This window comes from Rattus rattus, chromosome 2, assembly GCF_011064425.1.
Source record: "Rattus rattus isolate New Zealand chromosome 2, Rrattus_CSIRO_v1, whole genome shotgun sequence".
NCBI lineage: Eukaryota > Metazoa > Chordata > Mammalia > Rodentia > Muridae > Rattus > Rattus rattus.
The window spans coordinates 136,062,357-136,090,289 of record NC_046155.1 but is presented as its reverse complement, the minus strand read 5'-3'; the positions used below and the strand labels follow the sequence as shown (position 1 = coordinate 136,090,289).

Below are 27,933 nucleotides of genomic sequence, written 5' to 3'. Positions count from 1 at the left end.
TGTGCGTTCTATTACCTTTTCCCTCTTCCCCACTCCCTTAACATGTCCATTCCCTCATGTTCCTCTTCCTAGTTTCCTGACCTTGGCAAACATAAATTTACATCTAGATTTGACATAAAAAGTGTAGTATTTGTCTTTTTATGTTTGGCTTATATCACTTAACAAAATGATTTCCAGCTCCATCCATTTTTCTGCAAATGTCATGATTTCATTTTCCCTGCTACAGAATGAAATCCTACTGTGTATATGAATCCCATTTTTATTATTTTGTAATCGGCGATGGGCAGTATCTTAGTTAGGGTTACTCTTGCTGTGATTAAACACCATGACTGTAAGTACCTTGGAAAGGAAGTCAGGACAGGAACTCATCAGAGCAGAACCCAGGTGGCAGAAATGGAGGCCAAGGCCATAGATGGATGTGGCTGCTGGCTTGCTCCTCATGTTTGCTCAGCCTTTCTTATAGCACCCAGGATGACCGTTCCAGGACTGGCACTGACCACAGTGAGCTGGGTCCTCCCATATCAATCATCAGTCAAGAAAATGCCCCACAGTGTGCCTGCAGGCCAATCTGGTGGTGCATTTTTTTAGTTGAGGTTCAGAGTGAACTTAGGTGAGCACAGGGCTCAGGTACGACCTGTTTCTCTCCCTTCTAGCCTTCCAGAATACTTTGTCGTGCCAAGTTCACTAGCAGACCAAGACCTGAAGATCTTTTCCCCTTCTTTTGTTGGAAGAAGAATGCCAGTAAGTGACTTCTGTTGGATGTCATTGATGTTAATGTCCACAGTTTCTATCCAGTTAAGTGAGGATTCTGCTTGTCTCCTAGTGCTGGTGCTGGAGCCATTCCAACGGCAGTGCTCTTGTGCGAATGGCTCTCATCAAAGATGTGCTGCAGCAGAGGAAGATCGACCAGAGGTAACTGGGAAGGGTGTTGGTCCGTGTAACTAAAGCAGTGAGCCTCTTACTAAGTGGAAATAGTTGCATCACCAAATATTATATTCAATGATTATCATTTTGAAACAGTGAATATAGTAAAATTATCTTTGTTTGATAAAACTCTTATCTTCAACATTGAAAGTCCAGTGACTTCCATTTTAGAAACTTCAGGATAAATTAAACTTCTTTCAATTTTATGTGTCTTGTTTAGGTCTATGAAGTCAGAATAGCTTAGAAAATGGTTTTAATGGGTCTGCACATACAAATTTGGCAATGTCTGCTAAAGTCAGCAGGAGCCTCCCTGTCACTAGGAGGAAGCTTCTCTTTGGTGCACTTGTAGCTGTAAGTTTACAGTGACCAACTCTCAGTGCCCAGGGTGCTCAACTGCTGCCCTTGTTCCGTGCTGGGACGGCATCTTCCACAGGCTGGTTCTAATGCCTCTTCCTCCCTTTGATCTGTGTTCCTTTCTACAGAAGGTCACTGGCAACTATGACTTTAGTAACCAGCACATTGATATTGTCTCTAGCTAGCTTGATGTCTTCTGTGTGGACCCCTTCAAGGCCCTTTAGACTTTATATCTAAAACTGAACTCCAGGGTCTAGCCACCATGTCTCCCAGCCAGATGCCTTTGTCTTCCTCCCCTTTCTCTATCTGTAACCCCTCATGATTTTGACAGTATTTCAGAACCATTATAAACCCATATCCTCCTGCCCCAGCTTCACACCATGTGTGTTATTGGTGCTGTCACTTCCTTTTCTATGCCACATTTCCTGTGCTCCAGCCACCTGAAAGTTATCTGGTCCTTTCACTCTCCCAACAAGGCTGTTCCCTCCTGGGTCACCTTCTTCATGCTCCTCCTTCATGGGGTGAACACTCTTCACTCCACCGACTTGGCCTCATCTACCTCTCATTTCTGAGGCACCTTACATTCCATTTGATTTAGGTGTGATGGCCATTTAATGACTGCCTGTCACCCTCACTAGACCCCGTAGGCTGACACCATTGTCTAATTATCTCAGGAAGTATAAAATAATTCTGAATGTAAATGTCCACTTTGGGAGGAATGTATGAACAGATACTAAAGGATTTTATCTTTACTAGGATTTGCAATGCTATAACTAAAAGTCATCCACAGAGAAGTGATGTTTACAAGTCAGATTTGGATAAGACTTTGCCCAATATCCAAGAAATACAAGCGGCATTTGTAAAACTTAAGCAACTGTGTGTCAATGGTAATGACATTTTTATTTTTATTTTTATATGCCTATATAACATATGAATAGGAATAAAGAATTGTGTCATAACAACCAGGAAAGGTGATGTCCCTTAAAAATATAGTAGAGGCATATAAAGAGAGACCCAATCCCTAGAAAATGAAGTCTAAACTCTTGGTTTTGGAGAGAAAATAAAACAAACCTGTTAACTTCCCCCAAATCATGAAAGATATAGACTACCTTAGAAGCATTTGCTCAGTAGACAGATGTAACTGAGATTCCAGTGCAAAAGCTTAGATGTCAAGATTGGTGGCTCAGCTCAGCGTGGATTGTATGTGTGACCTTAGAGCTCCGTCTACTGGCCTCAGATGGTTGCCCTTTGCTCTGAGAAGGATGCCTCATGAAGGCATCTTTGGACTAGAGGCCCTGTGTCTCCTGGGTGTGGGGACCTGGCTCTGTGGCAGGTCTTGGGTGCTGACTAGCATTATTAGGGTAGGAGACCTTAGCAGCTGGAAGGTGAAGAGACATGGGGAAGATGGGACCTGGGGCAGCAGTGCTGGGACGTGGGATCTAGTCAAGGCATCACTTTCTGTGGAGCCAGGACTCACCAGCCCTCAGGACACAGAGTTAGCTCTTGCTGGACTTTCCAGGATTTCCTTGAAAAGGCCAGAGGGTAGAAGACAAGATCCAAGGGAACGCTTTCTTCTGCTTTAATATAGAACTGTAGCATGTCACTTTGGTGCAGTGGCCCATGTGTATGGCCCCAGCATTTGAGAAGGTGAAGTAAGAGGACCAGAGTTTTAAGTCCAGTCTGAGCTTCATGGCAAGGCACTGTCTTTAAAAAACAAAAAACAAAACCAGAAAACCCAAGCATCATAAGCATGTGTCCCTAAGTGCTTGCTGTAGTAAGTGTGGGTAGTGCTTACTTTGATGTCGATTGTGTAAAGCTAAGCTTAACAGCATTGTTGTATGTGATGCAGAGCCTTTTGAAGAAACTGAAGAGAAGTGGTTGTCTTCACTGGAAAGTACTCGGTGGTTAGAATATGTCAGGTTTGTTGACTTTTCTTTTTTAACGTTTTTAAAAAATAATTATCAGCTCACATGAAGTAAAAGTTAGAATGAGCCACAAGCCCTCAGCTGGCCTCCCTCAGGGTAGCTTCTATCTAACCGGAGGGTAGCATCTAACCAGACAGCCAGCCTTGCTACCATCTGCAGCTTTCCTTAGTGCCCACCTTGTCACAGTTCAGTCTCCCCCATCTTCCCCTCATCCCTGCCCTCTGACAACCACTGCTTCACTGTTGCCTCTAAAGCTTTGTTTCCCTAATATTATGTAAACAAGGCGCTATTTTATAATATATTATATTATAGTATAATATTATAATATAATAATCTCCCTGATATTATTCCCTAAAGTGTGAATTTCCTGTTAATGCCAGAGAACTTCATAAAAGTTGAAAGTATGTGTGTATAGTGGATGATGAGTTTTGCTTGATTTTAAGCACTTTTGAAATATCCTTATGCGGCTGGACAAGATGTCACAGCAGGCAAAGACGTTTATATATGGTAGGGTTTGATGACTAACAGTGCTTTTTCTTCTCTCTCCTCAGGGCTTTCCTTAAACACTCAGCTGAACTTGTGTACATTCTTGAAAGCCAGCGTCTCTCTGTAGTCCTGCAAGGTAATTGAAATAGTTGCTGAGAATGCTACAGGAGCCCACTGTGGCTCCTGACTGCCCGCATTAACTTGAGTCTTAGCTGTCTCTTCTTTCTCAGTGCTGCAGTACCACCCTGCACACTGCAAAATGTGACTGTGTGCTGTCACGCTGGCTCACACTGCTGGCTCGCCACAAAGGCAGACTTTCCCATGTATACATCCTTCCTCTTTTCGGGGAGGGTGGGTCCCATCCATGACTGATACTTTGGCCAAGGCATCCTCTCTAATCTTGCTCTTTCTTACTCATGTTTAACTTTGACCCTAAGAAACTCATTTGAAATTACAAATTCAAATGAAGCAGCCAGTGATTTTTCTCCTCTTTCCCACTTCGTGCTCCCATCTTACTGGGAATGAGCCCTGCTCTCCCCCATGTACGTAGGCGTTGGGAGCACTGAGCCTGTTTCAGTACCATGTAGATGGGGTATAACGCACATGAGCATATCAATGACTTAATAAACAGAAAGCCTAGGAAAGGGGCCGGAGAGACGGCTCAGCCGTTAAGAGCACTGACTGGGGTTGGGGATTTAGCTCAGTGGTAGAGCGCTTGCCTAGGAAGCGCAAGGCCCTGGGTTCGGTCCCCAGCTCCGGAAAAAAAAAAAAAAAAAAAAAAAAAAGAGCACTGACTGCTCTTCCTGAGGTCCTGAGTTCAATTCCCAGCAGCCACCTGGTGGCTCACAACCATCTGTAATGGGATCTGATGCTCTCTTCTGGTGTGTCTGAAGACAGCTACAGTGTACCCACATACATAAAATAAATAAATCTTAAAAAAAAAAAAAAGAGAGAGCCTAGGCATTTTGTTTGTGATTGTGGTCACACAAATGCAGCGTGACCCAGGAGATCTGAGGAAAACCATGAATGTTGGTTTTTGCCTTTTACTCTGGACAAGGCTTTTTTTGTTCGTTGCTGTGCACAGCAGGCTAACTGGCCTGCAGGCTTCCAAACCCTGCTGCTTCAGACTCACCCTTCAGTAGGGGAGCACAGGAATTACAGATGCTTGTACTAGTACTCTATCTGGCTTTTACATGGGTTCCCACAATGTGAGCTTACATCGCTCAGTCTATACAGCAAGACTTTGCCCACTGAGCCATCTCCCCAGCTGTTTTGTTTTGTTTTGAGAACAGTAGAGACCATGTCTCATTATATAAACTTGACTGGTTTAACTTGCTGTGTAGTCTAGGCTGGTCTTGAACTCACAGAGATCTGCTTGTGTCTTAGCACCAAATCAGTAGGGTACTTTCTGTCTCTGTAGAAATGCCTTTTCTAGATAGTTTATCTAATTCGAATCACACAGTATGTGGTCTTTTGTCTATGGCTTCATTTATCTAACAAGTGTTTATGAGGTTTGTTCAGGTCATGTGTGTGAGCGATTTTTAAAAATTAGATCCGGAGAGAATGGGATGTCTGTCTAAGAGTCTGAATATTTGTGGTGTTCACCAGCCCAAAGTGAATTTAAAATGGGCGATGTTGAAAAAAGGCAAGAAGATTTTTGTTCAGAAGTGTGTCCAGTGTCACACTGTGGAAAAGGAGGCAAGCATGAGACTGGAGCAAACCTCCAGGGTCTGTTTGGACGGAAGACAGGCTAGGCTGCTGGATTCTCTTACACAGATGCCAACAAGAACAAAGGCATCACCTGGGGAGAGGATGCCCTGATGGACTAGAATCCCAGAAAGTTAATTCATACACCAAATTCAGATCATGAATGGCTAACAATGTTTTTGTTGGACAGCCCTGATTTAAGTAAAACTGACTTGTAAAAAAATGGATCACATCTTTTGTAAATCAGTTTATGTATTTACCTGTTGATGGGCATTAGGCCGTTTCTATATGGGGACATTGACAGAGTGTGCTGCTTACATTAATCACAGAAAGGTGTTTTGGATAGTTTTATGCTGTTGAGTTATGTAGCATGTTCACCTTGTTAAGAAACAGCCAAACTGTTCTAAAGTGGCTGTGTAATTGCACTTGGGGATCACAATTTGTGCTCCAAGTCAGGTCCAGCCACTCATCTTCCATGAGCCAGTAAAGAGTCAAATTAAAAGTGGAAAGTCAGGAAAGGGACTTACTCAGTGTGAGCATATTGGGAAGAGGGCCAGAGAAATCCAGCCACCCCTCAAGTCCATGAGACTGAGTCCTGAAGTGAGATCCGTGTTTAAACACTGATGTGCACAGCTAAGCAGTTCAGTCAAGGTGTGCTCCGACCCAGCCCTGTCTGGGCCTCAGTGGGACAAGCTGCTAGAACTCTGCGAAGTCTCCTCCTGGGGAACAAGGTCGCCCTCTGACTCGCACAAGAGTCCTGCAGATTCCCATTTCTTTGGGGTCTGATGCTTACTTAGGTCTAGGGACACAATGTCTCTTTAGAATATCTTCATCTGCTGGACCAGTTCCGGCTTCAGCATGAGGAGGATGCTGACTGTCCGTCCACATCCTTACCGTCCCCCTTGTCACCACTCAGGCACAGGTGAAGTGGTGTGGATCCCTGTGCTTTCCCTTTACATCTCTCTATGGGGTTTCATCTCCCCGTTGAGTTCTAAGACTTATGTGTACACTCTGTTAGTCCTACATGGTTTGTGACCATTTTCTCCTCCGTCAGCTCATTCTTTTGTCTTTTGAAACACTAATTTAAATTTTTTGAGCATAATATCTCCATTTTTTAATGGATCATAATTTTCTTTATCATATTTAAGAACTATTTACCCAACTCAAGGACACAGACAGGGACATTTCCCTGTGTTTTATTTTATAGGATGTTTATAGCTTTAGCTCTTAGAATTTGGTCCTTTGATCCATTTTGAATGAATGTGCATTGGGGGGAGCAGTAAGAGGTTGAATTATCCCTTTTCTGTGGATGTTATAGATCATTTGTTGAAAAGACCTTCATTTCTCCACTAAATTGCCTCGGTGCTTTTATGAAATCACTGAGTATAAATGGCAAAAGTTTATTTTTAACTATTTTACTGCATTCAGATTATGTCAGTTCTTTATGCTGCTACTTACTACATTATCTCGAGTGCCATGGTTGTTCAGTAAGCTTTAAAATAGAGACATTTAACTGCACAGCGCTGTCTTTGAAACACTACTCTAGGTATTTCCATGTAGTTTCTAGTGTTAGAAAAAAGGCCTACTGGAGTGTGTATATTGGTTCATAGATCAGTTTAAAGCGAATGACATCTCTATGGAGTGGCAAAACCATAAAGTGAATGCCTCCCCATTTACTCTGTTCTCCCTTCATTTGTCAGTAGTGGTTACAGGTTTTACTGCACAAGGCTTATACAGAGTGTTTTAAATCTCTTGAGTAACTTTAAGGTATTCTTTTATGTTTCTGTGAGTACAGTGTTTTCTTAACTGCATTTTCAGGTTTATTTGTATACTCATTGTTTTATAGAGAGAAAGTTCTTGTGAACTTACTCTTTTATTCTGGTAGTTATTTTCTGGACTCCTTAAAATTTTTCTTGTATATATGTGGTGTATTATGTGCATGTTCATGGTGTAGAGACCAGAGGTCAACATTAAATGTCATTGTCAAAACCACTCTCCACCTCCATTTGACAGTGTCTTTCATTGAACCTGGAGCTCATAGATTTTATTAGGCTGGTTAGCCCGTGAGCATCAGGGATCCACCTGTTCCTGCCTGCCCAGCACTGGGCCGATAGGCACTCACTCAGCGTTTCATGTGGGTGCTGTGGGTCTCAATTCAAGTTCTCATCCTTGCATGGCAAGCATTTTACTAACTGAGCCATCCCTCTATCCCTCACCCTTGATCTTTAGCACACAGGGATTGCAGTTTCTGACAAGTACAGTTTTTAATCTCTTTGATACTGTTGCCCTTTACTTCTTTTCTTCCGTCTAATTGTTTTGACTCAAGCCTCTTGTACAGCGTGCTGTAGAAGTATGGATGGTAGACATCTTTATCTCATTTCTGGTTTCGGGGGGAAAATTTACCATTAGTCATGATGTATTAGTTGTAGGGGTTGGGCGAAGCCTCTGATAAGGTTTCCTTTAATTCCTAGTTTGCTAGTTTTTTTAAAATTAGGAATAGATATAGAAGTATATCAGATGGTAGTTTGCCTCTAGATAATATTATTAAATTTTATTTTGTAATTATACTATGTTATTTTGTCAAATGCCAAAGCAATCCATCCTGCCTTCTAGAGAAAATTCCTGTTTTTTTATAGTAATTTTTCTTATTAATATTTTATTAATGAATATTGAACCTGTATTTGCAAAGACTGTCGGTTGGTAGTTTTCTCATCCTTTTACCAGGTTTTGATATGAAGGTAATTCTAAATTTATTTAAAGGGACAATAGTTGTATGACAAGATACACAACTGTGATATTAGCACTTGGGGCACAGATGGAGGCTCATTGCCACCCTTGGCTCTATTACAAATTTGAGGCCTGTTTGGCTTACATTGATACCTTGTCTCAAAAACAAAAGATCTGTGAAGAAAAGGAAGATAGCTGTAAAGGCAGGAGAAATGCTTGCTGCCTTTCCACGTGATGTGATGGAGACAGTTCCACCCTGTCATTCACTTCTGAGTCATCTGCATGTCTCTAGAGAGACCGTGCGTGGGCTCTTGTCTTTTGTTTGTTTGTTTCTCTGTGTAGCCCTGGCTGCCCTGGAACTGCTCTGTAGACCAGGCTGGCCTCAAACTCATAGGAATCCACCTGTGTCTGCCTCCTGAGAGCTGGGTGACATATGCCCACTGCCCAGTGAAAGATTTTGTTTTATTTAGTATCTTTGACAAAATAGTAGTAGAATACATTCTAGAAATATGTTCTATCACAAAGTATTGAGAAGTTAAACAGCAGCCATGTTTTGCCTGCTGATGGGACCCTTTCCCTCCTACTGGGTTGCCTCGTTCAGCCTTAATATGAGGGAAAGTACCCAGTCTTCTTGCAACCTGCTATGCCATGTTTGGTTGATATCCCTGGGAGGCCTGCCCTTTTCTGAAAGGATGAAGGGGGGGGGGGCGGCCAGGACAGGAGATGAGGGAAACCTGTGGCTGGGATGTAATCGATGAGAGAGAATATCAAAAGGAAGCATGTGAGCAATGCCTGCTGTTAGCAGCAGACAGTGACATAGGGAAGTCCATTCGCTGCCAAGACCCCACCCCCACCCCGGTCAGTGCTTCAGGGTGCAGCGACATCGTCAGGGTAGTCCGACGAATTAGCGTAAAGGATTGTCATTTTATCTTTTACTTTCTGATGACGTTTTAGTACTTCTTTTAGCTCACATAGATCTCCAATAAAAATAGAACATGAGTTGTAAAAAATAAGTTTATTCTATTTGAGAGCTGCTGGAATCCAGTAAAATGTTCTCGCATAGACTATTTTGAAGGCAGTTTAAGTATAGAATGTTGAATTACCTAACCTACAGTCAGGGTTTCTCTTGGTCTTCACTTTCTTCCCATTTTATTGACAGAGGAGGAAGGCAGAGACTTGAGTTGTCTGGTGGCATCTCTTGTTCAAGTGATGATGGATCCATACTTCAGGACAATTACTGGATTTCAGAGTCTGGTACAGAAGGAGTGGGTCATGGCAGGGTACCCGTTCCTAGACAGATGTAACCACTTGAAGAGGTCAGAGAAAGAGGTAAGTAGTCCTGTTGCTTCCCTGGCACTCTTTAAAAGTATATTTACTTATTTGTGTGTGTGTGTGTGGGGGTGATTAGTGTTATAAAATATGGTGTGGCAAGGGGGTACCTGTCAGGCCCATGCCAAGGTATGCCCCTGAGAAATTACTCCATGCTACAGATCTGGCATGAAGGAGGTTTACTGGGGAAAGGACCTGGGAAAGGGTAGAGGCCGACAGATGTGAGCAGAGCCATGAGGGCAGAGAAGAGATTGGGGCACAGAGAAGGACAGAAAAGGGGAAGGGAGAGAGAGAAAACCTGGGAGCAGAGAGTTTGGGGTCTGGAGGACCTGGCAACCCTTTCCCAGGAGCCTGCACCTGGTGCACCTGGTGGTGGTAGCTTCTGACATAAGCCCCTGGGAGGAGCCCAGTGGAGTCACCTGTAAGCTAACACTTAGGGCATGCCAGAACATGCCTGTGGAGGTCTTTTCCATCATAAGATTTTGGGGTCAAAAAAAAAAAGATTTTGGGGTCAAATTCAGGGCTTCATGTTCATGTGGTAAGTGGAGTTAGCCACTGAGCCATTCCATAGACCCCAAACTAGCACCTTTCAAATATGCATGAGATAAATTTTTACCATTGTGGAAATGACAAGGGCCCCTTCGACTTTTCCGTGTTGATTTAACACTTCATAGCTTTGTTGAAGGCTAACTAATGGATTGGAATCCAAATTGATGTAGAAAATTACCATAGATGCAAAGATGACCCCTAACCTCTGCATCTTAGAGAACAGAGCCAGACCAACTTCCCATCAAGCAGTTTGCCTGTGGGGTGTGTTGCGGTTTGTTTCCTTATCCCTGTATTTTAAACACATGGGTCCAGTGTTTGGCTACCAAGTTGCATCTGCCACCCAGTTGTCAGAAAATCAAAACCTAGTTTGCAACAGTGAGTATTTCAACTGAATCCTAATGTAAGGAGCACAGGAAACAGGAAACAGCAAAGCGACATGACCTCCTCTATGTAAGTCCACAGTAACTGAGCTAATGACAATGGGGTGGATGACAAAGACTTCAAAAAAATGATTATAAGAAGCTCAATGGAATCATGGAGAGGACTGGACTCCAGAGTGTTTGAGAGAGTACAAATAAACAGCTGGCCGGAGTAACAGCAAAGACAGCTCAGGATGTGAAAGAGGAAGTCAAGTGTCTCAAAAAATTAAATTGAACTTTAGAAAACAAAACAATAAATTGAATAAACTTGTTGGGAGCCTCACTGATAGTTTATATTAAGTGAAAACAGATTATCAGGATGTGAAATTGTAGTAGATGAATTAAAACATTCACACAGTAAGTTTTTAAAAGTAGAACGTAGGAATATAATATCTGGAATATAATTTAAAACAACCAAACAATTTAAAAGCTGCATACAGTGGCACATGCATTTAGTTTAGCACTCAGAGGCAGAGGCCATCCGATCTCTGAGTTCAAGGCCAGCCTGGTCTACAGAGTAAGTTTTAGAACAGCCAGGGCTACACAAAGAAACCCTGTCTTTCAAAACCAACCAGCCAACCAAACAAACAAACGCATCAACTTAAGACTCATAGACACAGAAGAGTGAAAAGAGAAATGGGCCAGAGACTACAGAGTAAAATAATAGCAGAAACTCAACTGCACCATGAAAAAGAAGGAGCATCCAGGGAACTGGAAATCATGATGCTAAGGATTTGGAGGAATTTCTGCTATCATCCAGATTTTGGAGATTTTAGAATCTCAAGCATTTATTACTGAAAAAGGACCCCCAGATATAATACAGCTTTAAAGAGCATGTGTGTGTGTGTGTGTGTGTGTGTGTGTGTGTGTGTGTGTGTGTGTGTGTGTGCGCGCGCGCTCACGCGTGCGAGCATGTGCATGCAGTACCTATGGCAGCCTCGAAAGGGCATTAGACTCCCCTGGAGCTGGAGTTATCAGTGACGATGGAGCCACCTGATGTTGGCACAGGGAATTAAAGGCGGGTCCTTTTCTAGAATAGTGTTCGATTTTCTGTTTCTGTGATAAATACCATAACTAAAAGCAACTTGGGGAGGAAAGGGGTAATTTCATCTGATACTTCCAGGGGACAGTTGATCACTGAGGAAGTCGAGGCAGAAACTATAGAGGAATGCTGCCTATTGGCTTGCCTCCCATGGTTTGCTCAGCTTGCTTTCTTCTATATCACAGGATCACCTGCCTAGGGCTGGGATTGTCCACAGTGAGCTGAGACCTCCTATAATGATAATCAATTTAAAATGCTCCACAGACGTCCCCACAGGCCAGTCTAATAGAGGCCATTCCTCAATTGAGCTTCTCTCTTCCTAGGCTGACAAAACTAACCACATAAGCAGCAAATGCTTCTAATCACTGGATCATCACTCTGGCCCCATAGTAATATAGTAATATAGTTTCAAATACTAAGTGTATAGATAAATAAAAGACTAATGAAGGTTGCAGGACAGAAATGTCAAGCTACATAGAAAAGCAAGCCCATTGTAATAGCAATGAATTTCTAAGCAGAAACTCAAACAAAACACCTCTCCCCCCAAATCCAAACAAAACTATAAACCTAGGTTACTGATACCAGCAAAGTTATGCTTCATAATTAAAAGAGAAGTAAAGACCATTCATCATAAACTTAATTCATTAAGTTAATTAAAATTCATTAAGCAGTCACTGCAAAGGGCACTGAAAGGAATCCTACACACTGAAGAGGACGAGAAAACAAGCAGGAAACTATGTCTCATTAGAAGGTTTGATAGCACATGAGATTGACAAGAACTACAACAATGACAGGAGCTAGTCCATATTTATGAATAGTAATTCCAACCCTTCAAGATTTCAAGTCTTTAAGTGAAAGTCGCAAACAAGTGTTGGATTAAAAACCAAGACCCAAAGGTTTGCTGGCTGCAATAAATATACTTCACAGGCAGTAAAAGGATAGAAAAAGATACTTCAAGCAAATCAAATCTTTAAGTAAGCAGAACTAACTATTCACACCCCCATCAGACTTCAAAATTAGTTAGGAGACATAAAATCACTTCATTCAAGAAGTGGACAATTCATAAAAATACCTAACAGTTATAAACATACATGCATCAGATTCTGGAGTTACACAAAGCCAACAACGTTACTGGACATAAGGCTGACCCCAATACAACAATTATGAATGGCCTAACCCTTTGTTACAGCATGGATATAAAAATGACCCCTTTAGGTTTGTATGTTTGAACACTTAGTCCCTGAATAACAGGTTAGTTTTTTTACTTTATTTTTTTAATTTTAATGGAATCTTTATGATGTAGAGCCTCACTTGAAAGGTGAGTCACTAGGGTGGGCTTTGAGGTTTTTAACCTGACTGCCTCTTGCCCTCTACTTCCTGGTCCATGGGATAAGTCACTGCCCAGCTTGTACTGAAGAGCCAGTCACCTGGCTGGCATCTTCCCTACCATAATGCATTTTATTTCTTCAAACCACCAACCAAAATCAATCTCCTGTAGGTTGCCTTCTTGTCAGGTATTTGTCACAGCAATGGGAAAATTAAGAAACAGAAATTTGATAGCAATAAGTGGAGTCATTGCTGGCATTACCTGACTGAATTTATAGGCCTTTGGAGCTGGTGCGTGTGCCGGAGGAATGCTGAAGCATTTGGAGCTTCAGTATAACATAGCCCCAGATCTCTCTAGACACAGCCTGACAGGCCACTCTAGTGTGAGTGGGAAAGACATGGAGAGTGAAAGCCGTGCTCACAGGGCTTCAAGGACTTCAAGTGATCAAGGACTAGCAGCCATTCATGTCTACCAGATCGTCTAGCAGTGCCATCCTCAGGTCCTGAGAACCTGAATAAGGTGGAGCTCGAAGAGATGGGCTATTTCATTTGGCAGAGGAAATGTCAAGACAGCAGCAGGCCATTCAGGCTTAGAATGACTATTGTGCACTTTGTTTACCTGGATTTACAATGAGTAGGAGCAGAGAGTGGAGCGGTGAGATACTAAAAATGTTCTGGCAAGAGAAGGGGGTGTATCTGGTTAAAGTTGTGAACAGAAATGTGCAGTTTGATGAAGAAAAGAACTTGAACCAGATAAAAGTTGGTGAGAATGGCCATGATTCTTAGAAAGATTAGTATCAGGAAGGATAAACCTTGACCTTTCAAGGCAATAAGACAGACAGGTACTTTGGGGGCAAAGCTCACCCAGTGCAAATTTATTTCACAGGACTGAGCTTCAGAGTACACATAGCATATTGCAGCCAGGAAAGTGCTTTCCTAGGTTCACTGGCAAGGTACTCAGTACTAGCACCAAAATACCCAATTTGCAGCATGGTTCAAGGGATTAAAGACACCCTGAGCTGTCAGTGAACCTGGCATTGTCCACATGATCAAGGCTTTTCAGGCATGAAAAATGCAACAGTGGAGTGGGCTGTTAGATGAGGGTTTGCACCAGTTTCCCATAAAACCTTGTAACAGAGTTGGGTTTCCTGTGTGAACACCTAGATGTGCTGTGCCTTAAGCTGTGAAGGTGATACCTAAGTTGTATTGAGTACTCCAAGATACTGGAGATGCCAACAAGCTGCAGACATTGGATAGAACTGACCCAAGAGAGAGGCCATGTGTGTCAAAGGCACCACAGCTGGAGGCTGGCCTACCGAAGCCCGTCTGAGAACACGTGACCTATCACAAGTTCCAGGTACCAGGCAGGTTTTCCGCCTTGCCTTGGTACAGCTCCTGGTTCTTGTTTTTTGTTGGTTTTCTTTTTTATGTTTTTTTTTGCTTTGGTCCATTCCTGCCTTTTGAGTGGGAATGTTTATTCTACACCAGGCTATGTTGGAGGTAACTTATTCTTTAACTTTATAGGGGCTCACCAATAAAAGTTTACTTTGAGCCTCAGAAGAGAATAGACTTTAAACTTTTGAATGTTAGAGCTGTAAGATGAGGGGACTTAAGGAACTGGACTAAATGTGTTTTGCATTGAGCTGGCCATGAACCTGTGGGCACAATTGGCAGAGCAATGTGGTTTGAAAGTGAGTGTTTGCCATAGGCTCATACATTTGCACACTTGGTTCAGCTGCCCTGCTGTTTTGGAGGGATTTGGAACCTGTAGGAGCTGGATCCTCAGTATAGGAAGTGACGTGCAGTGTTGGACTTTGAGCTTCATAGCCTGGAACTGTTTTTTTTTCCTGTCTGCTTCCTGCTTCCTGAGCCTTGTAGATAAGAGCTAGTAGCTGCCACAACTGTCACTTCTGTCTGCTACCATGCTTTCCTCCCATGTACAAGACACTTTCCAACTGTGAGCCCAACTAAACCTTTCCATCCGTAGATGGCTTCTTGTCAGGTGTTTGAGTTCAGTGAGGAGAAAAGCAGCTAACATACGTCTGAATTTATAGGTCATTGAGAAGAGTACACACAAAACCATCATGATTAAGCTGCATTGCAGATCAAAGAAGGACATCTACAGGGTAGTCCATGGAACAGCTATAGGATACACGTTTTTCTTAGAAGCTCATGGAACTTTCTCCAAGATAGATCCTACTTTAGGACATAGGATTCTTTTTTTTTTTTTAAAGATTTATTTATTTATTATATATAAGTACACTGTAGCTCTCTTCAGACACACCAGAAGAGTACAGATGGTTATGAGCCACCATGTGGTTGCTGGGATTTGAACTCAGGACCTCTGGAAGAGCAGTCAGTGCTCTTAACCACTGAGCCATCTCTCCAGCCCCAGGACATAGGATTCTTAATAAAGTAGAACAAGCATCTCTAGCGGTACAACGATACCTCACCTCAAATCATAGTGTAGAGCAGAGCTAACAAAACCAGCATAGGGCTGGCACAAAGGGGAATAAAAGAAAGAAAGTATCAGTGGACCAAGAGATAAGTCCAAGCAATTGCAGCTATATGATTTTTCAGAAGTATGGAAAACATACATTGAAGATCATCTCTTTAATAAGTGGTTGCTGGGGAAACCAAATTATCCACATTTAGAACACTGGAACATGATTCCTTCCTCTCCCTGTAAATAAAATCAATTCAAAATGAACCAAAGACCTTAGAGTATAAGACATAAGCACGAGGCCACTAGAGGAAAGCGTAGAGGGAGTGCCGGCATAGGCACAGAGCCAGTGCTATTCAGATGAGTGCTAAGGGAACTGTTAGTGCTGACAGGAGTGCAAGTCAGTGCACTGCCCGTGGGAGTCAGTGTGGAGGTTCCTAAAAATCTAAAACAGGCGCCACCCTATGATCTCACACACAGAGTTCACTGTGGCATCCTCTGAACAGGTAAGGAAAACCCAGCATATGGATATAAGACATAGTACTGCACCATGAAAAAGAAGGAGCATCCAGGGAACTGGAAATCATGATGCTAAAAGCAAAATACAGCAGGCTTGGGAAGATAGACAGCACACAGTCTCGTGTGTCAGGAGGACTGCTAGGGGACAGGGAGGAGTAATGTGTGAGAGTGCAGGTGGAGACAATCATGGTGCCTCACATATGCATGGAAACATCATTATGCAGTCCCCTATCATACACAGTTGTGTGCTAAGAGTAACCCAAGAGTAAATCAACTTTGGAGTGTCTCATGTCTTGAAAATAGACCATAAGAGCTGGGAAGTGAGAGTTTGAGAGAAACATCTTTCTAACACCTGTGCGGCTTCCTCGGATCCCTGTCTGGCTGCAGGAGGCCAGGCAGCCAGGTTGCAAAGCACCCTTGACAAGTGGTAGTGCATCCAAATGAGCCACAAGCATTGCTTCCCAGGGCGCTCCATATGGCCTCGGGCTGAGGCCAAACTGTTCCATGAAGCCTGGGGGACTCCCAGGATGGTGAGCGTGCAGATCGACCAGAAGTTACAGCGCTTGGCTGAGTGCTGGTTCTATAGAACCGCTTACAGGATGTCTAACATGTTTGCTTTCTTACATTCGTACATGTCCACATACTCACTTGTTTGATATTACCACACTTGCCTAGCACAGTTTTTTTTTTTAATTAAATGTTTGTCTTGACATAGATAGGTTTAATCTGTTTGGATGCCTTAGATCAGCTCTGCCAAGTATTTGAGGCTTAGATGTTTTCTTGTTAGCCTCTGAACCAGCAATAAATCTGGGAGTAAATATGACCATCAGAGAACAGCATTAATGATCCCTTTGTCTGTCTGCCCGTGCCAGTCTCCTTTGTTCTTGCTGTTCTTGGATACCACGTGGCAGCTGCTAGAGCAGTATCCAGCTGCCTTCGAGTTCTCCGAGACGTACTTAGCAGTGCTGTGTGACAGTACCCGGATCTCGCTGTTCGGGACCTTCCTGTTCAACTCTCCTCATCAGCGGGTGAAGCAGAGCACAGTGAGTGACACGCTGGCTGCAGCTGCTGTCTGTCTGTCTGTCTGTCTGTCTGTCTGTCTGTCTGTCTGTATGTATGTATGTATGTATGTACCTTTTGTGGGTAGCATATGTGTATGCATGTGTTCACGTGTATGTGCAACTGTATGCGCATATGAAGGCCTGAAGTTGATTCTGGTGTCGTCCTTAGTCACTTTCCACTCTGTTTTCTTGAGGCAGGTCTTATAGAATCCAGAGTTTCCAGTTCTGTCTTACTAGTTAGCCAACATGCCACAGGAATTCTCTCATCTCCTGAGTTTGAGGATCACAGGCTGCTACCATACCTGCCCACGTTTACATGGGTTCTGGCATCCAAATCGTCATGCTTGCACAGCCAGTACTGTATCTACTGAGCCATCTCTCCAGCGCCCCCACCCCTTACAACTTTAAAATGTAACTGAAGTACAGTTAGTTGCATGTTTAAAATATGTACTTTAAAATTACCTTTCAAAAATTTCAAAATGCATTAAAAAATATAATAACTTTATTTTTACTAATAATTATTTTATTTTTTGTCTATAAATTGCTCATGATAAATGTGCTTAAAGATATCAACTAGTTTATCCACTTTAAATATACTGTTGGATTTTTGTTTTTGATGGAGCATCAAACACAGGGCTTTGTGTGTGCTACTGACCTACAGCCCTAGCTCAATACCTCCCCATTGACATCTTATTTTCTCTTCCAATATTGAGACAATATCTGGGATCTACTTAGACAGGCCTTGCCTGGCAATCCCTCAGCCTTAGCCTCCTGCGTAGCTGGACTCACAGTACCGAGCCGCCTGCTTTCACTTAAACTTCTGGGGTTGCTCCTTGCACATCAGAGTTGTCGATCAACAACTAAAAACATTTACTTCCTGATAGGTCAGTAGAATAAAAGTTGTATGTCAACGGTTTCTTAAGAAGTGGTGGAATAGGAAGTTTAGACACAAAGTTAAACTGGAGTTCTCTGCAAACACTATTACCACGTATACTGGCAGAGTACCTCAGGTCACATGGCAGCCACCGTGGGTGGGACTCATCTGTAGTGACAGTTCTCAGAGCTGCAGGACGGAGACTGAGGACTGACTATGGAGCCTGACTGGAGCCCAGTCCTCCCGACTACTGGTGAGAGCATTCTTGGTTTGTCTCATCCATGGGAACCCACAGTGGGAAGAGCTCAGCAGTGCTGCAGTGGCTGTGCAGGGAAGCCACAGGGTAGCTCCTGTAGGCTTGGGGGAAGCTCAGCAGGAATCATCTGTTCTCTGGTCTTCAGCTTTAGCTTTGGGACCCCAGTCTAGGTAGTATAGCCTCAGAGTGCAAATTCTTAATTCTGTCCCCGTCTAGAAACCAGTATGCCCACGGCTCTCTCAGAAGTAGTCCTAGCTCCACATCTGCAAAGTGCCTTTGGCCTCATTGTGTATAGTGGCATTGCCAACTGTGACACATGCACACGTCCAGGGATGAGAGACAAAGTGCCCATCATCACCTTTTCAGGGTAGTGCTCCCATGAAAGCCGAGCGCTCTAGAAAGCTGTGTGCTCTAGCAGAGAACTCCCCTGAGGGTGGAGGTGCGAGAAAAAGTGGGGTGTGCCTCTTCTCACACATGTGCTTTGTTTTGCAGGAGTTTGCTATCAGCAAAAACATTCAGCTGGGTGATGAAAAGGGCTTGAAATTCCCCTCAGTTTGGGACTGGTCTCTTCAGTTCACAGCAAAGGACCGTACTCTTTTCCACAACCCCTACTACATTGGCAAGAGCACTCCTTGCATACAGAATGGCTCCAGGAAGTCTTTTAAGCGCACAAAGGTAAACGGTAGACAGCAGCATCCTAGCAGCAGAGACCCATGTTGCTGCAGCACCAGTCAGTGTCTTTGGAAGTGTTAGTCACTTCGCCAGGAGACAGCTAGTGCAGCTTTCCACTGGTGTGACAATATCTTGACTTTTTCTTGGGGAGTGAGGCTCTTAAAGCCTAGTCACACAAGAGCTGACAGGTGGCAGCCCTGAATTGACTTCTAGCCAGTCTGCCCATTCTTCCTAAAAAATGAGCCGGTTCAGAATTCCCTTCCCCCCAAAGTCTTACAAGCATGCACTTAGACGAACAAAGAGACAGGCTGTACTTGCCTTCCACACTCCCTCTGGCATAGTAGTAACCTGGGAGAGTCAGTTGAAAAATCTGGTTCCAGAGTAGACCAGCATAATCACCACCAGGGAAAGAGGGACCATGCCCTCCGAGTCTGAACCCTCCCATCATCTGTTTACCCCAGCTGGCTGCCATAGTGCCAGGAGTGCTGTTGAACTCCTGCAGAGTAACCTCCAGGAGAAGTGTGAAGTAGAGTGCAGCTCAGTGGGGTAATGCCGTGTCTGTCTTGTGTGCAGAAAAGCTACAGCTCCACACTGAGAGGAATGCCCTCATGCTTGAAGAATGGACTCATCAGTGACCAAGAACTGCTTCCTCGGAGAAACTCACTGATACTGAAGTTGAAGCCAGACCCGCCTCAGCATGGCGACAGCCAGCACAGTGGAGCAGAGCAGTATTTTAAAGAGTGGTTTTCCAGACCAGCCAATCTACACGGCATTATCCTGCCACGTCTCTCTGGAACACACATAAAATTGTGGAAACTGTGCTACTTCCGCTGGGTCCCTGAGGCCCAGATCAACCTTGGGGGCTCCATCATGGCCTTCCACAAACTGTCTGTCCTGGCTGACGAGGTGGACAAGCTCAGCAGGATGCTGAGGCAGCATCACAGCGGCCCCTTGGAAGCCTGCTACGCAGAGTTGGACCAGAGCAGGATGTACTTCAGGGCCACAGGGCCACACGACACGCTAGGGACACCGGAGTTCCTTTCCTCTTCATTTCCATTTTCTCCTGTAGGAAATCTGTGCAGACGAAGCATTTTAGGAACACCATTAAGCAAATTTTTAAGTGGGGCCAAAATATGGTTATCTACTGAGACACTAGCAAATGAAGACTAAATTAAGGTATTTTCTGTACATATTGAGAGGAGCTGGATCCGTCCCTCTCCAAACTGAAATTGCTAACTGAGGCGTCGAAAACTGGCCATTTTATATGTAAGGAATTTGCACTAATATTTAAATCATGTTTAGTCATGCTGCCTTCAGTTTTCCTGAGGGCAGTGTGACTTGTGGGTTTTGTCCTTTATCCTCTGGGTCTGGCTCACGTGGGTCACTGCAGCACGCGTTCCCCATTGTGATCACAATGCCCGGGTTTCTCTGCGGATTCTGCCAACATCTGCGTTCCTACCACCTACTGAAGGTTGTCTGATAGTCAGATTACAACCCCGAGACGGTGGACAGGGAAGTTAGTAAGTTAGTGTATTTACTGCATTTCCAGATCATCTGAGAAAACTCCTAATAGGCCTCAGTTGGCATCCATGTATTTAGCTAATATCTTAGCTTGTGTTCTGGGGTTAGATATTATTATTTTAGCTCACCTCAGTTAGGACCTAAGATCACTGTGTTTCCAAATCATGAATTTGCTTTAATTCCATACAACTAACTTTTAAAAGATGCACTGTAATTTTAAAGCATTCACTGTAGCTATTTAAACCTAGAAGTGCCTTTGACGTTAAGATAAAAGTGACAAGCTAGAATAAGAAGGAAATATAATTCTAAAAGTTAGGGTCTTTAGACCCCACTGTATATTGGAAATAGCTTTTTGCCAACAAGCTTACACCAACAGCCAGGAGTCTCTAGAGCCCTGCAATCTTCAAGGCTCTTCAGGTAGCAGAGGCCCAGCTCCAGCTGTGGCTGAGGGTGCCCAGGCCATGGGCAGGAGCGTGCCATACTGACCACAGGCCGAGGGAGTGCTGGCCTCCTCATGAGCACTTCAGCTGGCATGCTGACACAAGCCGACACTTCTCCCTAGAAGTAACTGGCGGGGGTCACGAGATGGACACATGCACTGACTGGAAAGGAAGACCTCCACAGTTGCCATTTTAATACACAGAGATGCACCCCCTCCAGGCTTGGGGGCAATGCCAAGAGGCTGAGATTCTGGTAAGAACCTGGCCAACGTCACAAAGCCCTGTGCTCCTGTCCTCTCGAGTGCTCATGGGCTTCTTCTCCCTGTTAAAGGTGGCCATGCCCTTGTGCACGATGCCATGTCTTCAGTCGCCACCTTGGATTTTGAGATACTTTATAGTAAAGTGTTGATTTAGTTTGTTTCTTTTTCTAAAGCAGAATTTCTCAAAATAGTTTGACTTGTATGTGCTGTGTAGCCATTTCTACTTAATTAACCTTTTCTAACTGTTTAATAATGTCTCTGCATTTAACAGAGCAGATGTTCTCATGTCTTAACAAGTTCTTATCTTATGGCTAAACTTAATGTTTTCACTCATCCGTTGCCTATAAAATGAGGGCTCTTGACAACTTACACAAATAGCATTATCAGCAGTGAGGATGTGCCGGCCCTTGGCTACACACAGCTAGCCCTGGTCCCTGAGACACGACAGGGTGTCACCACTGGAGCCAGACAGTAATCTCCCATTTTCATGAAGCTGCTTTGCTACTTCTATAAGTTGTTCTAAATTTATGTTGTGGTTGAGAACTCCTTTCTTTGTAATTTTCATCCCTAACATTGACTTCAACTCCTTTCAGAACTTTTTTGGTAACTTACAAGAAGGTCAGGTACTATTAACACTACTTTATGATGGAAATTGCATATTTTTGTATGGTAAAGTTGTAAATTTTTCTATTTTGACTGGGTGGTTGTTCCATCACGATTACTGTGCTACAGCTTACTATGTCTAATATGTGAAGCAGCCCCAGAGTCCTAGTGTGGCCTATGGGACAGCGGCCTGGCACCTGCTGACAAAAGCGACCCTGTGGTGGCAGAAGAGGTAAGCATGGCTGCATGCAGCAAACCAAAGAGCTCAGTAGCACAGTCTCCAAGGCCACAGGGCAGAGCCTGTGCTGGCCGCGCCCATGCAGGGGCTGCCGACACTGGGTGTTCTAATGCTGACTCCACAGGTGAGGTGTTTTGCTTTATGATGGGAACCAATTCTAAAACCAAAAATGCCTAACTCTACTTAAGGAAAGGACATTAATTTGTACTGACAGAAGATGAAAAGTGTTCAGCACATTTTTCAACAAGGTCCTCTTGCTGTAGCAGTTACCTCAAGCAATTAAAACTTGGTGTTGAGACAAAACTAAAACCTTTGTGCCTAAATACAACTGATGAGCTGAAGCAGGACGAGCAGGTTGACTGGATACTGCTCAACAGAATGGATGTAAAGGGAATTCTGACGGCTAAATAAAATTTCCATGGAAACCGTTTGTAGTAGTCACCAGTATGAAGCCATAAGAACACAAGAGGCTGGCCACCCCCTGTACTCACGTGCCCTCCATTCATTTTTTCTGTTTTTGAATATTCTCTAGGATGGGATGGAGTAACAAGTTTCACATCAGTTCAGAACTGCAGTTAGTTCTTCCCATCTACTAAATACCAACAGGGGACATCTGTGTCCGAGTCCCTGGAGACTGGGACCCCACATTGAATTGAGCCAGAGGTACAGTTGTCACCTCCTTCTAGATCCCTTCTCTAACCTGAGACTCTTCCAGCAGTGGTAGTGAGCAGCCCTATTACAATAACAATGTATCAGATTAACCTGATCTAGCCAATGGGGATGTTCCTAAGAGGAAAGTACAAATGCCTTGGCATTGGTCTTGCCTTTGTTAATCCAGCATCAGGAGCTTATAGAATAGTGATATAAGAAGTTAGTGGCGTATCTTATTTTGCAATGATGTTTTATTAACAAGGAGTTTCTCAAAGGCCACTGTGGCCAGGGAAGCAGGTAGCCTAACTGCAGATCTTCACTTCTCCCTGTTCTCCAAATGCAATCCCCCAGTCTCACCCCCAGCTCAGGGACAGACCGCCTGCTGCAGACTGCTCTTCCCTTCTGCCCCATCTCCACTAACTCATCTAGATCTTCTCTTCCAACCAACCTTTCCCTACTCATCCCACTGTCCCATCCCACACAAGCGCCAGCAGCGTTCCCTGGGGACCAAGTACCTAACTGCAGATTTTTACCTCTCCATTCTCTCCCCTAAATCCAACACCCCTGCCTCATCCCTCACTGTGTAGCTGACCACCCTCTGTGGTCTCTTTTCTGCTCCCATCTCCAGTGGATCATATAGCTCTTCTCCAGCCCTCCTCCCCACTCAGCCTGCTACCCTACCCACCAACTCCAGCAGGCATTCCCTGGGATCCTACCTGCCAAGCCTGCTAGAGAAGCAAGTAGGCCAGTGAAGCAGGTAAGTGAGCTTCAGATCTCCATTCTCCCTCCTCTCCTCCAAATCCAATCCTTTAGGCTCATCCCCAGGTCTCTAGCAAACTACCTGTTATGGCCTCTCCTGTCTCTGCCCCTATTTTCAGGATGCTAAGCAAAATTTGGTGGAATACCCTGTTTTCTTCCTTCATGAGAACCCCACTTACCCCCTCCACTTCATCCCCATTCCTAAGTGTGAGCTCCCAATACTCAGAATCATATTTTACCAGAACCCCCAATGGCCACACCTAGCAGTATCCCAGAATTCCCTAGTAGGCAGCACACAGTCACCACACCATCCGAAGGCCTACAAAGATAAGACCAGATGAGACCAGCAAGTAGAATTACGATCATCTCAAACTTAGATGCCTATGCATAGGCATAAAACCAGTAATAGCCAGGATAATATGTATCTATGGGGGCCCAGAAACCCTACCAACAGTAGGCTCTGAGAATCTTGAAGAACAAGACAAAGGCCTTAAAATATCCTTTATTAACATGATAGAGGTCCTTAAAGATGGTATGAATACATCTCAAATCTATGGAAACACAAACAATTGGAGGGAAATGAGCAAAAACCATTCAAGACCTAAATGTGGAAATAGCATCAATAAAGAAAACCCAAGTTTGGTCCCGTGGAGGCTCGATGCCCCAGCATAGGGGAATGCTAGAGCACTGAGGCAGCAGGGGAGGAGGGGTGGGATGGGGGGTTTCAGAGGGGAAAATGGGAAGGGAAATAACATTTGAAGTGTAAATAAATAAAAAGAAAACCCAAGCTGAAGGATATCTTGGAATAAAAAATTAGGAGCTCAAGTGGGAACCTCAGAGACAAAGCTCACCAACAGAAGACAAGATGGAAAAGTATCTCATGCATTAAAAACATCACAAAAGACAAGGATACCTTGGCCAAAGAAAATGTTAAATTAAAAAACCCTGGTAGCAAACATCCTGGAAATCTGGGCTGCTATTAAAAGATCAAATCTGAATAATAGCAACAGAGGACAGAGGAAAAAAAAAACCTCACAGGTCAAAGGCACAAAATCATAGAAGAAAAATTTCCTAACCTAAAGCAGATGCCTATCAAGGTACAAGAAACATACAGAAAATAAGACATTTCTTGATAAAGCCAAATTTAAGCCATGTCCATCTACAAATCCAGCCCTACAAAAGATGCTAGAAGGAAAAAAATCCAATCTAAAGAAGTTAGCCACACCCAGGAAAAACAAAAAGGAATAAATAATCAGACCAGCAAATCAAAAGAGGGAAACACACACACACACACACACACACACACACACACACACACACACACACACACACACACCACCACCACCACCACCACCACCACCACCACCACCACCACCACACAGTAGGGAATCAGCAAAGCGCTGCTTGTTGATCACTCAGCATCAATAAAGACTTAGTGGAATGGATGCAAAAACAGGTTCCAGCCTTCTGCTGTATCCTAGAAACACCTTAATACCAAAGACATTATCACCTCAGGGTAAGAGGATGGAAAAAATATTCCAGGCAAACAGACCTATGAAGCACAGCCATTTTAATACCTGACAAAATAGATGTTGAATTTATTCAGAAAACACAGGGAAGGATACTTCATAGTCATCAAAGGAAAAATGCTCCAGGAAGGCACTGAAATCCTTAACATTTATGCACCAAACTCAAGGACACCCAAATTCATAAATTCAATACCTGACTCTTACCAGTAGACAGGTTATCCAGAAAAACTAAAAAGAGAAAAAAAAAAAAAACTAAACAGAAATGCTGGAACTAGCTGACACTATAAAGCAAATGGACCTAACATTTTCAGAGCAATTCCACCTAAAACACAAGAATACACCTTCCCGGCACTCATGGAACTTTCTCCAAAATTGGCCACATACTCGGACTCAAATCTCACCAAAATTGAACTAATACCCTCCATCCTGTCTGACCACCATAGATTAAAGCTAGATACAACCAACCACAGAAAACTTACAACTCACGGAAACTGAACTCATTACTGACTAAAAAGGGGGTCAAGACAGAAATTAAGAGAGGCTTTCCAGGGTGGAATGAAAATGAATACACATATCCAATTATGGAACACAGTGAAGTCAGTCAGTGCTAAGAGGCAAGTACGCAGTGCTAAGTGCCCACATGAAAAATCGGAGACATCATCCTAGCAACGCAACAGGACACCTGAACATAGGAAGCAATCACAGCCAAGAGGAGTCGATGCAAGAAATAATCAAACTCGGGCTGAAATGGAAACAGAACAAGTCAGAGAATCAGTGAAACAAAGAGCTGGTTCTTTGAGAAAAACCACAGGGCAGACAAACCCTTACCCAAACTAACTCAAAGGTCAAGAGAGAATATCCAAATGAACAAAATCAGAAATGGAAAGGAGACATGACATCAGACACCTGGGAAATCCAGAGAATCATAGGACAAACTTTAAAAGACTGCCCTCCAACAAACTGCAAAATCTAAAAGAAATGAATAATTTTCTCCATAGGTAACACTTACCAAAGTTAAATAAAAAACTGTTAAGCAACTTAAATAGACCTATAGCCCCTAATGAAATAGAAGCAGATATTAAAAGTCTCCCAACCCCCACCATAAAAATTAATACCAATATTTCTCAATTTATTCCCCATAATAGAAACAGAAAGAACAATGGATAATTTTTCTTCAATTAGGTTCAGCATATCTGCCTTTTTTTTTTTTTTAAAGATTTTACTTATTATATATGAGTACACTGTAGTTGTCCCCCATTACAGATGGTTGTGAGCCACAATGTAGTTGCTGGGATTTGAACTCATGAACTTTGAAAGAGTAGTCCGTCCTCTTAAGCACTGAGCCATCTCTCCAGCCCCAGCATTTCTACCTTTATGTTGAGGTCTTTTATCCACTTGGAATTGAGTTTTCTTTCCCAGTGTGTTGTGGTTTGCCCTGAAGTTATCTGTATTTTGATGCTAATTCCACTGCCCCAAGGACAGCTGCCTAGTCAAGGACTCAGAACTCCGGTGACTTCACCAGAACCACCTCCCCATTGAATTTGTAAAGTACAGGTGAGGGGCAGGTACAGGATAGAAGGAGGCCTGTCATTGGAGGAGAAGGAAGGATGGGCGGGAGAGAAGTTTGAAGGAAGAGGAGGAGACTAGAGGAAGGAGAGGAGACAGGAGGGGAGAGAGGGGAGAAGCCATGGCAGGTGATGTTAAGATTCTGCTCTGTGGGGTTTGGGGATTTAGCTCAGCGGTAGAGCACTTGCCTAGCAAGTGCAAGGCCCTGGGTTCAGTCCCCAGCTCTGAAAAAAAAGGAAAAAAAAAAATAGAAGATTCTGCTCTGTGTATTTACAGGTTGTTATCAATGTTCCTAAGGGATGGATGGTACTGGGCTTTGTATGTTTAAGTGGGCAATTATATCTTACCAATTGGGTCAAAGATTATTGTGTTGTGTGTTCCTTTATGTGAGGGCTTGAGTGTAGGAAAGTGTGCGGCTGGGATGTGTTTCCGCCAAGATATCTAGCAGATATCTTGGGGCACCACGGTGCGGACGCAGCAAGGAAAAAGACAACTTTACTTTTTTATTTTTTATTTTTACAACAACACTGGTGCCAAGTATGGACCTATTTGTGTTCTTCTACATAGAGTCTGGAAAAAGTTGGGAACAGCCTTGAACTTCTTTGCAAAGGCTTTCTGTTAATACAGAACACTGTTAACACAGTCACTAAGTTCAACAATTAATAAACAGGAACTCATATATTTCATTTCTTATATATATCATTTAACATAATATCCTTCAGGCTTATCCATGTTATTCTGATAATACTGCATTATTTTTAAATCATAGTAATAATAATGTTAAATAAATAAAATAAAATAATGTTAAATAAAATGTTAAGAGACATTTTAGAAACATAATGGAGGTAACCTCAAAAACATACTAAAAAGAATACTAAAAAATTCATCATAAGTGCATTTAACATCGGTGCATAATAAGCCAGAGAAAATATTGAATGTATCATCGTAAGATGAATAGACGGGTGCCTTAATAATAAGTAATAACTTCTGTTGAACTCAGCTCTCTAAATAGGCAAAGTGGCTGGGTGAGTCACCATTCATCGCTAGACCTTCAATGAAGGAAGCTGATGAGAGACAGATGGGTCAGGGGGACTTGGGTGAGCAGTATGGAGTGTGGTATAGCAGTATATGAGAATCAAATCATTTCTGGGGGCCTGGGAGGTTCAGGGGACTTAGGAAATGGACAAAATGCCACATGACTGGGAAAGTGCTTACAAGATTCTCAAAATCCTTTCTGCAGTACTTTAAGATGGGGTAAACAGCTGCTGTCAGAGGAGACTCTGTGCAGAGCCGCCTGACCCCAGGCTGTGCAGAGTCCGGGTTCCAGCTCCCAGGAGTGTCGCCTGGGTGGGAGGTGGGCTTTCAGGGGGTACAGCTGCTTTTGTGAGTCATCTTTGTTCTATCACCCACACTTCTGTTAGTAACCCCAATAAAAATTCATCGGTTTACCAAGATAAGCAAGCAAACAATAAATATAACAAATGGGACCTCATGAAACTGAGAAGCTTCTGCATGGCAAAGGACATTGCTATCCAAAGCGGCAGCCGAGAGAAAGGGAAAAGGTGCCTTACCAACTTCACATCCAGTAGCGGACTAAGAACCAAAATATAGGAAGAACTCAAAAACAAGGGTTCATGAAAACAGATGACACAATTAAAAACTGAGACACAGATCTACACACTGGACGATTGACGAGGAAGCTCAAATGGCGGAGAGTGCGTCATAAGCTAGCCAGGTGTGTGGCAGAATCCTG

The 27,933-nt window shown here is 43.3% G+C and overlaps 1 protein-coding gene across 1 annotated transcript in view; it reads left to right on the top strand.

Moving 5' to 3' along the window:
* The window catches only part of Mtmr10 (myotubularin related protein 10), a 53,379-nt gene extending 31,274 nt beyond the window's left edge, over positions 1-22,105 (top strand). The window contains exons 8-16 of the mRNA XM_032895117.1: positions 589-741; positions 824-912; positions 2,035-2,165; positions 3,128-3,197; positions 3,755-3,825; positions 9,283-9,452; positions 16,623-16,793; positions 18,434-18,616; positions 19,187-22,105. Coding sequence (XP_032751008.1) covers positions 589-741; positions 824-912; positions 2,035-2,165; positions 3,128-3,197; positions 3,755-3,825; positions 9,283-9,452; positions 16,623-16,793; positions 18,434-18,616; positions 19,187-19,783 — 1,635 coding nt within the window. The 3' untranslated portion in view covers positions 19,784-22,105. The remainder of the gene's footprint in view (positions 1-588; positions 742-823; positions 913-2,034; positions 2,166-3,127; positions 3,198-3,754; positions 3,826-9,282; positions 9,453-16,622; positions 16,794-18,433; positions 18,617-19,186) is intronic.
* Positions 22,106-27,933: the final 5,828 nt, after the last annotated feature.